The sequence below is a fragment of the Chiloscyllium plagiosum genome, chromosome 13 (genome assembly GCF_004010195.1).
Source record: "Chiloscyllium plagiosum isolate BGI_BamShark_2017 chromosome 13, ASM401019v2, whole genome shotgun sequence".
NCBI classification, from domain to species: Eukaryota; Metazoa; Chordata; class Chondrichthyes; order Orectolobiformes; family Hemiscylliidae; genus Chiloscyllium; species Chiloscyllium plagiosum.
The window spans coordinates 58,550,402-58,566,610 of record NC_057722.1 but is presented as its reverse complement, the minus strand read 5'-3'; the positions used below and the strand labels follow the sequence as shown (position 1 = coordinate 58,566,610).

Genomic DNA, 16,209 nt, shown 5'->3' with positions numbered 1-16,209 from the left:
TTCTGGTCTCCTTCCTATCGGAAAGATGTTGTGAAACTTGAAAGGGTTCAGAAAAGATTTACAAGGATGTTGCCAGGGTTGGAGGGTCCGAGCGACAGGGAGACGCTGAACAGGCTGGGGCTGTTTTCCCTGGAGCGTTGGAGGCTGAGGGGTGACCTTATAGAGGTTTACAAAATTATGAGGGGCAAGGATAGGATAAATAAACAAAGTCTTTTCCCTGGGGTCGGGGAGTCCAGAACTTGTGGGCATAGGTTTAGGGTGAGAGGGGAAAGATCTAAAAGAGACCTAAGGGGCAACGTTTTCACACAGAGGGTGGTACGTGTATAGAACGAACTGCCAGAGGAAGTGGTGGAGGCTGGTACAATTGCAACATTTAAGAGGCATTTTGATGGGTATATGAATAGGGAGGATTTGGAGGGATATGGGCTGGGTGCTGGCAGGTGGGACTAGATTGGGTTGGGATATCTGGTCGGCATGGATGGGTTGGACTGAAGGGTCTGTTTCCATGCTGTACATCTCTATGACTCTATGGGGTGAAATTCTCTCTTTCAGTTGGTCATTAGCCTTTGGCACTCTTTTCCTGAATATGTGTCGGGCGGGGGCGGGGGAGGGGGGAAGCATTGTCTTTGAATCTTTTTAAAAGAGAGGTGAATAGATTCTTGGGAAGCACAAGGGTGAAAGGTTACCAGGGTAGGCTGATAGGGATTTGAGTTCCAATCAGATCACACTGGATCTTATTAAATGGCAAAACAGGCTGGAGGGACTGAATGCCCTATCCCTGCCCCTTTTTGCTATGTATGTAACCTTTAAAGATGTCATTGGCTGGTCCAATGATACTTATGATCACTAAAGAGGGATTCACATCATGGCCTGTCCAACTGTTAACTAGACCACAGAAATGAATGCTTCTTCACGTCAAGAAAAGGGAATAACTTGCAGATATAGTTTTGCACTTACATAACCCTTGCTGCTGGCACATAATTTGTGTATAATTTCAAATTATGTAGCAGTGCTCAACACATAATCGCTAGATGACCATTCTTTACGATGTAAAAAAAATTCAAAGAACTGATGGTAGCTAGGAAAATGTTTTTTTTCCCTTAGTGCATATGTGTGTTTGAGAGAGAGCGTGTGTATGAGAGGGTGTATGTGTCTGTCTGTAGTGTAGTGGGGTCACCTGTAGTGTGACATGAGCCCAAGATAGTGGTAGAGGAGTAAATGGTAGGTGGAGATAGTGCCCAAAGTGAAGAACAGTTGGATAGACAAAGGAGTGGATAACAATCAGCCTAGGAGAATGAATGGCTACTAATGGGGACTATTAGTGGTGAACAATGGATAGTGTGTAATAGCAAACCATGTGATAATGAGCCCTGTGTGTGGAAGTTGGGATAAGGACATGGGAGGAGCTGCCTCAAACCCTAAAATTGTTGTAATTGATATTGAGTTCAGAAAACTGTAGAATTTCTTGAGCTTCCAGTTGCTTGCAACTTCAACACACCACCTTGTTCCCTGGCCAACATCTCAATCTAAACTCAGCACAAGTTGGAAGAATAGTACCTCATTTTCTGCTTGAGAACTCTACAGCCTTCTGGGCTCAATATTGAGGTCAAAGATTTTAGGGCTTGAGAAACTCTCTCATGTCTTTTCCTCATCCTTACACATGAGGCCTTGTTCCTATGTGGTCTGCTATGAAGTGGAGTTTCTGGTGTTGGACTGGGGTGGACAAAGTTAAAAAACACAACATCAGGTGACAGTCCAACATTGGCGAGACCAATAGAGACGCTATGACAACAAATGAATGGACACCACGCAACAAATCACCAGACAGGGATGTTCCCTCCCAGTCAGGGAACACTTCAGCAGTCAAGGACATTCGGCGATGGATCTTCAGGTGACCATCCTCCAAGGTGGACTTTGGGAATATGCAACAATGCAGTCGTTGAGCAGAGGCTGATAGCCAAGTTTGGTACTCATGAGATTGGCCTCAACTCATGATCTTGGGTTCATGTCACACTACAGGTGACCCACTACACTATACACACACACACACACACACACACACAAATGCAGACCGCCTCTCATACACATGCTCTCTCTCAGACACACACAGACCTCAACACTCTCACAGGCATATACTCTATCACACTCGTACACACACACACACACACATATAAGTCAATGGAGTGAATTTGTTTTGCAGATACATTCTATTCTGTTCTAAAAGCACACAATCTGTAGGCAGTCAGTCCATGTGACATTTTCTAAATTCCTACTTTGGAAATAGAATCGGCTCACTCAAGGTTGGAATACAGACAAACTCTGACCCCACGCCTTTAATGCATTGTCTGAGCTGAGATGTCACATTTTTTAAAATATAAGATCATAAGTTATCTCAGGAATGTGACTTGAAAGAAGTTCTGGGATTTACAATATTAATCAAAACCTGCAACCCATTCTAAGTGATTAAAGACTTAACAGCAATCTAGGGTTTGTTTAATATTTCACACCAGCTGTAAGTCACTTTGATCTTTTACTATAAAATCTGTGTCCTACAATCCTGCCCCACTGGCCACCTGACAAAGGAGCAGTGCTCCGAAAACTTGTACTCCCAAACAAACCAAATAAATGGATTATAACCCGGTGTTGTGTAATTTTTAACATGGTCTGCTATTACACACTACCCATTGTTGGCCACCAATAGTCCCCATTAGCAGCCAATCATTCTCCTAAACTGACCGTTATCCATCCTTTGTCTGTCCAACTGTTCTTCTCTCTCTTTAGGCTCTATCCCCATCTATCCTTACCTCCTCCCCACCCCATCTTCTGTATAAAAACCAACTTTATCCCAACTGTCAGTTCCGGAGAGGGTCAGTGGACCCAAAACGTTAACTCTGATTTCTCTCCACAGATGCTGATAGACCTGCTGAGATTTTCCAACATTTTCTGTTTTTGTTTCTTCACATTTAAAGTTCACCGTCAATCTGGAGATGTGCCATCAGCCTGTATTGGCTGTCAAAAAACACCTAAATAAATCCCTGGGATCATAAAGTAAAATAAATTTATACCTCTTGTGGACATAATCTTAAAATTATACAAAAGATTATTTACAAGCAAATTTAGGAAGTTTTTGGTTTACACAAAGGAGAAATCTAGGAACCTCACCACCAAATGGCTGAGGATGCTAATACTTTCAAGATGGATTGATTGAATTTTGTTAGATAAAGCTACTCACAGAAATGGAGAAAAAGCAAGTAACAGAAGTTATGCAGCAGATTGAATGAAATCTCGATGATTGGAGAGAGTGGGCCAAAAGACAATAACATCAAACCCAGAAATAATAATTTCTCTGAATCTGAGCACCACTGAGACAAACACAGCTCTAGGCATCAATCAAAACTTGCTCAGAATACAATAAATATACTTTGTGCATTTGATTTTAATTTACTCATCCATCATTTTTCAATAAAATTATACCCCAAAGCATTAAATTTCCAAAACGTCCCAAAACAACAGCTTCAGGGTTTGTTCACTGAGCTGTGACAGTGACATACGATTTTATTGCCTCTTCAATAGAATTTAGAAACCAACATGAAACTTGAACCTTGCTGTCGACAAAATTGGGTGCATGTTTCTCTGTGTTACAACAACGATTACAGTCAATTAATACTTTGAAAACCATGAGGTGCTTTGCATGTCCTGGAGCTATGAACAGCAAAATCTAAATGCAAGTTTTCTCCTTAAATCAAAAAATTCTAACCTTTCTACATGTGTTAATTAACTATTACACCATGAAGTGGGCATGATTAGTGTTGAATCATGTTCATGTGGCATATTCCTATACAGCAATGGTATTGAAAGGGAACAGGTCAGGTCAGATTACATTTCACTCTGTGATATTCTTCATGTTGCTGCATTCAAGATATTTGTCAACTTAATGTTCATTAAGTATCTTGGCATTTCATAAGTACATTTATACCGTAGACTAAAATATTTCCCTCCAAATCCTTAAATAAGATGGGGAAAGCAAATATTTTGAAAAGAAATTCTCTTTTTTAACTTCCAATGTCTATTGGATTTCAGTGGCACACTGATTATGTTACTGGACTAGTGACCAAAGAGACACGAATTTGAAAAATTTAAATTTAACTAAGTTAATTAATTGGAATAAAAAGCTAGCATCAGATATGAGAATCAAGAAACCACCAAACTGTTATAAAAGCTATCTGGTTTCCTAATTTCCTTTACAGAAGGGAATCTGCCATTTTTAATGTGACCTGGCCTACATGTGACTCTAGACAGCAATATTGCTGTATTTGTCTGCATCGCAAGCCACTCAGTTGCATTTAAGGTGCCTCACTACCACCATCTTACAGGTGGTTAAGGATGGACAGTAAGTTCAGACCTTGCCAACAACATATACATCCTGTAAATGAATAAATCCAATTTCATTGCCATTTTCTTGGTAATTTTTAAAAATAAAATTATTGTTCTAGACAGAAGCACATTCTGTCAAAGATTTCCACCTTGCACCCATTAGGATAATTTACAAGAAATACCAATTCAAGGCTAAAACTAACATATCAATCATTATTAATTGGTGCAAATCTATCGATCAGAATCAGCTTGCCAACTAATCAGCAATCTCCTTTCATGCAGTATAAATATAGTTTTTCCCCTTGAAATTGTATTCTTGCAAATTGTCCTGAAAAGTGCAAACAAAAAGTTGCTTAAAAAGAATTTTTTGTAGTAATACCCAAGTTCATTATTAACAAGTAACTATTACTATTAATCTGGTTAGAATTCCACTGCACTTTACTTTGTTACTCCTTCAGAGCTGTAAGTACATCATTCCTGAGTCTCTTTGCCTTCCCTATCTCCACATTGTGACAGGTTTCCTGTTCCACATCACTATGCAGTGACTTCTGTTGTAGGTTGTGTGCATGAAAGCACAAGAGCAAAACCTGGCAGGAATTTTCATCAGAATTAAATATTCTGGTGCACACTGCTCAGAGACTTTGTCTAAACAAAGCATGAGATGATGCCAGACAAGGAACTGCACTAAAATCAGGGTCTGCATCTTGAGGATAGATGAAGTGAATTTGACAAAAGAAAATCTAAATTTTAATCAAAATTGAGTATGAATACTCAAGATTTTAGGAGCAGAATGAATGGCAACACAAGTAGACAATTCTAACAATTATTTTGTGGTAAAAGTCACTGAACGCAGTTCTTTTTATATTCTTCATTGATCAGCTTGAGCTGTTGGAGCACTATTTGAAGAGGAGGAAAGCATTTTACTCAGTAGTCACCCCTCAGTTTATATCCTGCACAAACCCAGTAACTGATCGTTGATTCATATTCCACGGCTGGGTCTTTGCCTCACAAAAACTGAACACAGTGTTTTCCTACACCCTGTAGCGTCCTGACACACACTCTTGTGGTACAATGATAATGTCCCTATGGTTAGGCCAGGATGCCAGGGTTCAAATTCCACCTGCTCCAGTAATAACCTCTGATAAGGTTAATTTTAAGAAGAAAAATGACATTGACTAGAAATCAAGAACAACATGAAAAAAAAATGATGTAAACGATCCTGAATATTTCACTCTCTATTTCTTCTGAACTGAACCTGCAGCTGTTTTGGTGTTTTCATTTGGTTGGATCACAGCTTGGAATTATCCAGCAAAAATAGCAAATTAAAATGCATTACACTATTTTGCACATCACAAAATGAGAGTGGAAGAGAAATTTAGGGAAAGATTACATTTTCTTTGGATATGCATTTTCTAAACTATAAAGTTTGTAATTTATATTTGTTTAAAATATAAATTTGCACACAGGTTTTATAATCAAGACTGATTATATCATCTTCAAATTGAATTCATTCTTTTCTACGCCCAGAGAACTGAGGTACCCATCATTTTCCTTAAGCTTCCCATTCTCCTCCAGCAAAAAGACTTTAAAAACCTACCTCGGGCATCACTTTCCAATTTGCCTTGGCTCGCCTCCTGCTCTTTCCAACCTTGATGCTTCTCCACCTGGGGCCTTGTGTTTCTCGTTAATGTTGCACAAGGTTGTCACAGGAACTATCTGACAAATAATCCATGCACTCAGTTGAGTTTTTTTTCTCACATGGCTTGTGGTTTGGAATTACCCATGACATCGAAACCTCCATTGGTTGGCGCAAAATAAGCACATGCTGAGGTTAAGAATCATGTGGAGAATAATCCTCTCAGCCTGGGGTCAGACACGGTGGGAGAAATGTGTGTTTGGAATGGCAGCAGTTTCAGAAGTATAAATTTTATAACTTCTAACAATTTCCTCGATCATTTTCACCTTGGCTGCTAGACAATTATTCTTAACAGGGGATGGCAAAGGTGTAGACTAGCAATCCATAACTCCAGGACAGCATTCTGGGGAATATGGGTTCAAATCCCACCATGGCAGATGGTGAAATTTCAACTTAATAAAGGCTAGAATAAAGAGCTAGCCTACTAGTGACATATGAACATGGGTTTTTAAAACCCATTTGGTTTAATAATGTTCTTTAGGTAATGAAATCTTACATGATCTGACTTATACGTGACTCCAGACAGTTACTCTTAACAGTCCTCCGGGCACTTACAGATGGGCAATAAATATTAATAGCCTGAGAGTAAATATAAAAGAAGATATTATTTTTAAAAGGTAGAGATAGGAAGATTCTGGGTATGTATTAAAGGCAGACAGGAAAGCAAAGTTTTTGCTTTCATAATCAGATTGGTTATTATGACTTTGAAAAGCAGAGTAGGCTCAAGAGGCTGATTGGCGTAAACTTCCTCCTAATTCCTATAGTTTTAGGCATATGAGTCCTTCAAACAATCCAGATCCTGATATTCATAATTTACTGACCTGGCCTCAAATTCTCATGGCCATCTGTTCCACTATGGGGAAAGAAAATCAAAAACATTTTGAAGTTTGAAGACAAGATTACATAACAAAATGTACTTCCACATTCAGTGAGATGGGCACATGTATGGCAAAACGAAATGTGAACACCTTCTCCAAATTTCACTGGCAAAGACCAGTTTTGTCTCATTAATGGCAGGCAGCTCCAAATTAAAGATTTAAATTCTCATCTTAAATGCTAAATATTCTCATTATTTCCTACAAATCGACCGATGTCTCTACTAATTATTAGTATTCGTAACGGTAACACAAATACAAAAGGCATATTAGAGAGTACAGTCCCACCCATACAGAAAGGGTTTTTTTTTCCATTTTATATGGGCTTTCTGGCTGTAAGACACACTGACCATATTAACACATCTGATATACTCAATATTCCCAGCATTTCCATAACCTATTCACTGTAACTTTGACCCACCTCAAACAGATTATTGAGTAAAGCTTAAGCCATTTTAATAGAATGCTTGATGGGTTTTTTTTACAGGCTGTCAAATGGACCTTCATCCATGAGTTTGCCACCCAACCCAAGTTTGGTCCTGTTTACCACAGCAAACCAAGAGTAATCTTGTTTCTGTTTAAAATGTACTTAGAATAATTTTTAAAATTTACACTAACAGTAAATCATGTATTTCAGATAAGAATACGCATCTGATATGAGTTGTGGAAGAAACTGATCCTGGTCATGTGCTTTTCCAATTACGGCTGTGTATTCCACTCTCATTACTCATAACTAGGTGATTTCCAGAGTAATCTAATATACGTTATGTATTCAGTTACAGGATTAGTTAAACCTTGTTTTATTTTGGAAAAACGTAAACAACCTCTAAAACACAGTTTATAATCTATCCTCTATGCTTTAAATTTGTCCTGTCAAACTGATAAAGGAGATTAAATCACCAAGACTCCAGCTTTTGTTAAATTTCTTCCTTCCATTCATTCTGCCCAGTTTTGCTTAAAATGTAATCAACACTTGCTGTTTTCAGAAAGCTACAGGCAGCCGCATGGACTCAATGGCCTTCTTCTGTGCTATAACACCTCTGTGACATCCCAAAGCTAATGGGAAAAATGCTGAAATACTATTTCTAATAAAAACTGAAACATGTGGGAATGTTGAGTCCAGTATGACGTTTTGTCTCTGATATGTACTTAGAAACCTTTGAGTGACAGTATTGCTCGACATTTACGCCAAATTCTGGGCTTCAGACTAGAAATGTTAACTCTGTTTTCTTTCCACAGGTGTTGCCAGACCTGCTGAGCTTCTCATTCACTTTCTGTTTTTATTTCAGATCTCCAGCATCTGTAGTATTTTGTTTTTATCCAAACTATCATTTGTTCAGCTGCTGCAGCAAACTCAAATTACAAAATGGTTTGCTTGGTAAATAAATGAAATTGTTTCCTGTGGATGAGGAGTCATTAATCAGGGGACACAGATTTAGGATAATTAGCAAAAGAATCAAGACGAGACAAAAATACTTGTTACACAGTGAATTGTAGCAATCTGGAAGATGCTGCCTGAAAAGGTGGTGAAAATAGATTCAAGAGTAACTTTGAAAGATAATTGCAGAAATATTTGAAATAGGGGAACATTTAGAAGGATCCAGGGTTGCAGAACTAATTAGATTGCTCTATTAAAGTGTTCACACAGGCACAATCATCTGAACGGCTTTGTCAATGTGGCATCATGCTAAGATTGAGTGAATTCCATCCCCTCAAACTATGGATGTTCAGAAACCTTCCTCAATACATCCCTACACAACCTTTGTTACCCATCACTATTATCCTCAAAGCTACTGGAAAAATAAAGTAATTTTAAAACTAATTGGAGTGTATAAAAGCTAAATGGTGAAAAGATCTTAATTGTTTAATTTAATTCTTGACAAGTGTAATTTGAAAGAGGTGCTGTTCATTTACTTTTTTCTGAAAGCTCAATTATAGCATTTCCCTCTCATAATTAAATGAGAGTTTGATTCTTTTTGGTTTTGATCACTCACTCCTAAAACTAATCAGCTATGGGGAGTCAAAAGACACAGCATGTTACTGTTTGAGACACTACATTTGTGAATGGCTCTATATAGCCTGATGGAACACCACACTAGGGGCAGCAGATAGAGTTTGACATTGGCTGAGACCCTTATTATCTCCCTGTGAACTGATCCATGACGCTACCATGAAATCTGAAAAATCATGTCTAGTTCAAGAAGTCATAGGGTTAAGTTGAAATGGTCAACTTAGCAAATCAAATAAGCAATTTATCCCTGACAATACTGAATACAAAATGTCATTTTCTAAACGTTTCAGTTAGAAAACCAATTGCATGCTGCCACATGGTTATACCAACACTGGAGTAGCTCATGGAATTTGGTGCAATCTGAAGTAATGCCTTCATCTGCCTCACATAAACAGAAACAAGACAAACCAAATTGGCAATCTTGGTTCATCCTCAAAGAACAGCTTTGTAATATTCAAATTTAAATGAATAGTAACAAGAATCAGAAATGAAAACGAAAAGCAAACAAAATCCATGAGTATCCAGCTGGCCCATCAGCTTCTAAAAAGGTAGGTAAACATTTTAGGTGGTAGAGAGAAATTCCAGAACGAAACACATTTATCATTTGTTTAGTATTGTCAGCGTCTTTGGGTATTTAAAATTTACAATATTCAGCCTAGCTTTTCTCCAAGCTTGAAAAAAATACTTAGAAGTAAAACAAATCAGTCAAGCATATCAGCAGCTTTGCAGGGTGGCTACATCACAAAGAACAGAACTTATTAACTAAACATAAACTCTGCAGAGAAAATAAGAGAAACTCCGAATGACACTGTACTATTTCAGTAAAGCATTTACTGAAATGCTTTTCAGATACATTCCAGATATTTTCTTTAAATGAAACTTTGACTTCTGCAAACTTCAATAAAATATTTTGTTGTTGAAGCAGTGCATATGCAAATATAAAACTTTATGCTCAATCTGTTAAAGGGTTTATTGCCTCTTAAGTAATATAAGAAAATGTAACTTACCGTTGAATATGGGGCTCTGGGAGATACTGTAATGGTGACAATGAATGCGGCTGAATATTCATCTCATTAGTCCTTGCTTAAAACTTTTGTTGTAAAAATGTAAAATATAAATGGATGCTTAGATGTACAGAGTAAACCGTATCACTCGACAGGCCTTTAGACTTTATTTAAGCGCTGTGTTCATGGGTTGCACCCTTTCTTAGCTGGCCAATCAGAGCTGGCTACTGACTAGGACATCATAGCCAACAGGAACTGATGATTGGACATCCTATTCCCTCTTCAAAGTCTCTGACAAGGACTGACAATGTGAACAATACTGGTTCAGTTGACCACAACTTCAGCATTGAAGTGCTGAACAAGTCAGTCAGTCGTTAGCAGCTTCTTTCATGATATGAAGGTTCAATTGTGGCTTGCACAATATTTTGCACATTATTACTCTATCAGCTCGAGATGACTGTTCATCCTGTCCATTGACAATCACCCGTTGATGTAGTCTCTGATCAAGGCTTCAGCAGATGTGATGCAAGGACAGGCTGGGGAATTTTGCTGTCAGCTCTGATATTACTAAACCTGCTACAGTGTGGTTTGCAGCAGTATCATAGGCAGGGTGCTACTAACAGTTAGTAGCTGGTTCCTTTACACATTCATGGCCTTGTAAACAAAATCCCTTCCTTGCATTCGAATAGTAGTCCGTAAACCAAGGCCAGCCTGTGGTTTTCACCACAGTACGATTCAGTTACTAAATTAACGACGATTCCTAGGGAGAAAGAGAAGTCCTAGTTTGCAATTCAATCAGTCCATTTAGGCACTGCACCCTCGACAGAAAAGGAGTCCTGTATCTGACCTGCACATAATGCAGTTCAGCAGCTGACAATGCCAGCAAGATGCCATGGGCATGACCAAAATGAAGACACTCAGGATTCAGAGCAATTTCTGGGCGGTCCTGTCATCCGGAAAAATTTCCCTAGTACATACCAGAGCATCAGGGTTATTTAAAACTTCCCTGCTACAACCTCGCTGATATTCACAACATCTGCAATCTATGAGCACTTCAAGAGAAAGAGCAAGACTGAGAGAAAGAAGCATTGAAATTCTGAACCAACTCCAGTTCAAACAGCACCCAGACCAATGGCATCACTTGCTCCTTTATCCACACAGTGAGTGAGATATGTGATAGCTTCAGCTGTTAGGAAACTTCACAAATTTGTTCAGTCAATACAGAACAGTGGAAAAGAAATGCATGGTTTATAGAGAAAGGCTTGTTTAGGTTTTATGGGGAAGCAATGACCTTATGGTATTATCACTAGACTTTTAATTCAGAAACTTAGCTAATGTCTAGGCACCTAGGTTCAAATCCTGCTCCGGCAGATGGTGGAATTTGAATTCAATAAGCAATCTGAAACCATTGTCAGAAAAACCCATCCCATTCACTAATGTCATTTAGGGAAGGGAATCTGTCCTCCTTACCTGGTCTGATCTACATGGTTGAATCTTACTGCACTCTCAGCGATGGGCAGTAAACGCTGGCCAAGCCAGAAATGCCCATACCCTGTGAGTGATTTTAAAAAAAAAATCAAACTTTATAAATGTGCTTAATTTAATAAATAGGAGTCCCAGTGAATAATCTACATAAAACTCTTCCTCCTGGTCTATTTCTTCAATGTCTTTGCATGCTTCATGGGGAGATGGCAATGTAGTGATATTATAACTGGGCTAGTAATCCAAAGCCTAGGCTAATGCTCTGGGGTCATACATTCAAAACCCACGACAGCAGCTATGAATAAAATGAACAAAAATCTGGAATTCAAAGCTTTTCCAAGTAATGGTGATCATCAGTGGAACTCAAGGGGAAAACTCACAGTTGGCACATAGGAAGATGATTGTTATTGTGATCGTGACTGCGGCTGTTGGAGGTCAATCCTCTCAGCTCCAGGATATGTCTGAGGAGTTTCTCAGTAGTGTCCTAGGCCCAACCATCTTCAGCTGCTTCATTAGCTCCAACAATACTCAAGAAGCCTGGCACCATCCAGAACATTTGATTGACACCACATTCACAAGCATTCAGTCACTTCACCAATAGTGCTCAGTAGCAGCAGTGTGTACTATCCACAAGCTGCACTGCAGAAATTCACCAATTATCCTTAGACAGCACCTTCCAAACCCACAACTAATTCTGTCTAGAAGGACAAGGGCAGTACATATATGGGAACACCACCATCTGCAAGTTCCCCTCGAAATGAATTAACGTCTTGACTTGGAAATATATCATCATATCTTCACTGTCACTCGGTCAAAGTCCTAGAATTCCCTCCCTCAGGAATATGAGTCTATATGCAGCACAAGGACTATAGTGGTTCAAGAAGCCAGCTCACAACCACCTTCTTTAGGGCAAAAAGGGACAGCAATAAATGCTGGTCAACCAGTGACACCCATTGCACAAGCAAATAATTTAAAAACGAAATCATTATCAAAGATCTTTAGAACCCATCTGGTTCACTAATACTCTTTAAAGAAGGAAAGATTATCTGGCCTACATGTGAATTGAGACCCATAACCATATGGTTGACTCTTAACTAACCTTTGGAATTGTTGAGCAAGCCACTTAGTGTAAATAATTAGACTCTAGTTAGTTTGTAAACACTAACCTGTCAGCATAACCAAACCTTACAAAGGGTCTTGTGAGATAGTGGGAGATATGTATCATAACTTGCAGTTCTGGATTTCTTCAGTTCCTAGAGGCTGTCAGAGAGGTCATGAGGTTACATATTTGGACAATTGCTTTACCCAAAACACTACTTGGGTAGTGTCACCCACCCATCCTCCTCCTCGAACAAAAAAAAATTCTGTGCGTTGATTGGTAAGGTGACAAGTGTTTTCTTTTGTGTTTCATTTATTTGGGAATTTAGAAAGTGGGAATAAAGGTTTGGGCAGTTGAATGTTCCTCCTGCAGTATGTAGGTGGTAAGGGTCACCTCTACTATCCCTACTGACTTCATTTATGGGAAGTGCAGCCAACTCTAGCTCCTCAAGAATCCGGTTAGGGAACTGGAGCTGGAAGAACTTCGGGTCGTTTGGGAGGCCGAGGGGGTTATTGAGAGGAGGTACAGGGAGGTAGTTATTCCACAGCCATGTGAAGAAGGTAAATGGGATACCATCGGGGGTAGGAAAGAGAATCAGCAGTCAGTGCAGGGATCTCCTGTGGTGGTTCCACTCAAAAACAACTATACCATTTTGGAAATTGTTGAAGGAGGGGCATTGACTTACCAGGGGTAAGCAATGGGATACAGGTCTCTGGCACAGAGTCCATCCCTGTTGCTCAGAGGGGAAGGGAGAAGAGGAGCAGAGCATTAGTCATTGGGGATTCCATAGTTAGGGGGGTCAGATAGGAGGTTTTGTGGGAATGAGAGAGACTCACAATTGGTGTGTTGTCTCCCAGGTGCCAGGGTTCGTGATGTCTCTGATCATGTTTTCGGGATCCCTGAGGGGGAGGGGGAGCAGCCCCAAGTTGTGCCCCTCATAGGCACTACAGCATAGGTAAGAAGAAAGGTGGGGATCTAAGGCAGAAATTCAGAGATCTAGGGTGGAAGCTTAGAGCTAGAACAAACAGAGTTATTATCTCTGGTTTAAAAGCAAATTACTGCGGATGCTGGAATCTGGAACCAAAAGAGAAAATGCTGGAAGATCTCAGCAGGTCTGGCAGCATTTGTGGGCGGCACGGTGGCACAGTGGTTAGCACTGCTGCCTCACAGCGCCAGAGACCCGGGTTCAATTCCCGCCTCAGGCGACTGACTGTGTGGAGTTTGCACGTTCTCCCCGTGTCTGCGTGGGTTTCCTCCGGGTGCTCCGGTTTCCTACCACAGTCCAAAGATGTGCAGGTCAGGTGAATTGGCCATGCTAAATCGCCCGTAGTGTTAGGTAAGGGGTAAATGTAGGTCAATGTGTGGGTTGCGCTTCGGTGGGTCGGTGTGGACTTGTTGGACCGAAGGGCCTGTTTCCACACTGTAAGTAATCTAATCATCTGTAAGGAGAGAAAAGAGCTGATGTTTCGAGTCTAACTGACCCTTTGTCAAAGCTTTGACAAAGGGTCAGTTAGACTGGAAACGTCAGCTCTTTTCTCTCCTTACAGATGCTGCCAGACCTGCTGAGATTTTTCAGCATTTTTTCTTTTGGTATTATCTCTGGTTTGTTGCCTGCACCATGTGCTAGTGAAGTGAGAAACAGGGAGAGCGTGGAGCTGAACATGTGGCGGAAGGCATAGTGCAGGATTCTTGGATAATTGGAGCTCTTTGTGGGGAAGGTGGGACCTCCACAAACAGGATGGTCTTCACCTGAACCAGACGAGTACCAATATCCTTTGGGAGTGGGGGGCAGGGGGTTTAAACTAAGGCAGCAGGGATGGGAACCTGAATTGTAATTCCAGTGTACAGGAGGTTGAGGGTAGTGAGGTCAGGAATAGGTTTACAAGGTCACGAGAGGGCACCAGCAATCAGGATGTTGGTTTGAAATGTGTGTAATTCAATGCCAGGAGCATCCAGAATAAGGTGGGTGAACTTGCAGCATGGGTTGGTACCTGGGATTTCAATGTTGTGGCCATTTCAGAGACATGGCTAGAGGAGGGATGGGAATGGTTGTTGCAGATTTTGGGATTTAGATGTTTCAGCAAGAACAGGGAAGATGGTAAAAGTGGGAAGGGGTGGGGGGTGCGGCATTTTTAATCAAGTGTAATATTACAGCACCTGAAATAACGTTTGATGACACATCCACTGAGGTAGTTTGGGCTGTTAGAAACAGGAAAGGAGAGGTCACCCTGTTGGAATTTTTCTGTAGCCTCTGAATTGTTTCAGGGATGTAGACAAAAGGAGAGAAAAGATAATTATCGATTGGAGCGAGACTAACAGCTAATTGTTATGAGGGACTCTAACTTCCTAAATATTGACTGGGAATACTATTGTTCAAATAGTTTAAATGGGTCAGTTTTTGTTCAATGTGTGCAGGAGGGCTTTCTGACACAGTATGTAGCACGCCAACAAGGGGCGATGCCATATTGGATTTGGTACTGGAGAATGAACCCAGCCAGGTGTTAGATTTGAAGGTGGGTGAGCACTTTGGCGATAGTGACCATAATTTGGTTACGTTTACAATAGCAATGGGCAGGAATAGGTATATACCACAGGGAAAGAGGTAGAACTGGCAAAATGGTGCAATTAGGCAAAATGTAGGATGCATAGGATGTGGAAGGAAACTGCAGATGTTGGACACACTTGAAATGTGAAGCTTGTTCAAGGAACAGCTAGTCTGCGGGTCCTTGATAAGTATATACCTACCAGACCCCTGGGCCGGATAGGATTTATCCTCAGATTCTCTGGGAAGCCAGTGAGGAGTTTGCTGAGCCTTTGGTTTCAATCTTTTTGTCATCATTGTCAACAGGAATAGTGCCAGAAGACTGGAGGATGGCAAATGTTGTTCCCTTGTTTAAGAAGGGGAGTTGGGACAACCCTCGTAATTATAGGCCAATGAGCCTTACTTTGGTTGGTTGTGGGTAGGGTGTTGGAAAAGGTAAAAAGAAAGAGGATTTATAACCATCTGGAAAGGAATAATTTCATTAGAGATAATCAATATGGTTTTATGAAGGGTAGGTCGTACCTCACTAACCTTATTGAGTTCTTCAAGAAGGTGACAAAACAGGTGGATGAAAGTAAAGCTATTGATGTGGTGTATATAGACTTCACTAAGGCATTTGATAAGGTTCCACACTGTAGGCTAATACATGAAATACGGAGTTTTGGGATTGAAGGTAATTTAGCGATTTGGATCAGAAATTGGCTAGTTGAAAGAAGACAGAGGGTGGTGGTTGATGGGAAACATTCATTCTAGAGCTTAGTTCCCAGTGGTGTGCCACAAGGATCTGTTTTGGTGCCACTATTATTTGTCATTTTTAGAAATGATCTGGAGGTGGGCGTAGAAGGATTGGTTAGTAAATTTGCGGATGACACTAAGGTAGACAGAGTTGTGGATAGTGCCACAAGATGTTGTGGGTTACAGAGGAACATAGATAAGATGCAGAGCTGGGCTGAGAAGTGGCAAATGAAGTTTAATGTGGGAAAGTGCGAGGTAGTTCACTTCGGAAGAAGTACCAGGAATGCAGAGTACTGGGAAAAAGTGAGGACTGCAGATGCTGGAGATCAGAGCTGAAAGGTGTGTTGCTGGAAAAGCGCAGCAGGTCAGGCAGCATCCAAGGAGCAGGAGA

The 16,209-nt window shown here is 40.3% G+C and overlaps 1 protein-coding gene across 4 annotated transcripts in view; it reads right to left on the bottom strand.

The window, feature by feature from the left end:
* tp63 (tumor protein p63) overlaps positions 1-10,040 on the bottom strand; it is a 296,932-nt gene extending 286,892 nt beyond the window's left edge. For all 4 annotated transcript variants that reach the window (XM_043702548.1, XM_043702550.1, XM_043702549.1 and 1 more), the window contains exon 1: positions 9,964-10,040. In XM_043702548.1, coding sequence (XP_043558483.1) covers positions 9,964-10,025 — 62 coding nt within the window. In that variant the 5' untranslated portion in view covers positions 10,026-10,040. The remainder of the gene's footprint in view (positions 1-9,963) is intronic.
* Positions 10,041-16,209: the final 6,169 nt, after the last annotated feature.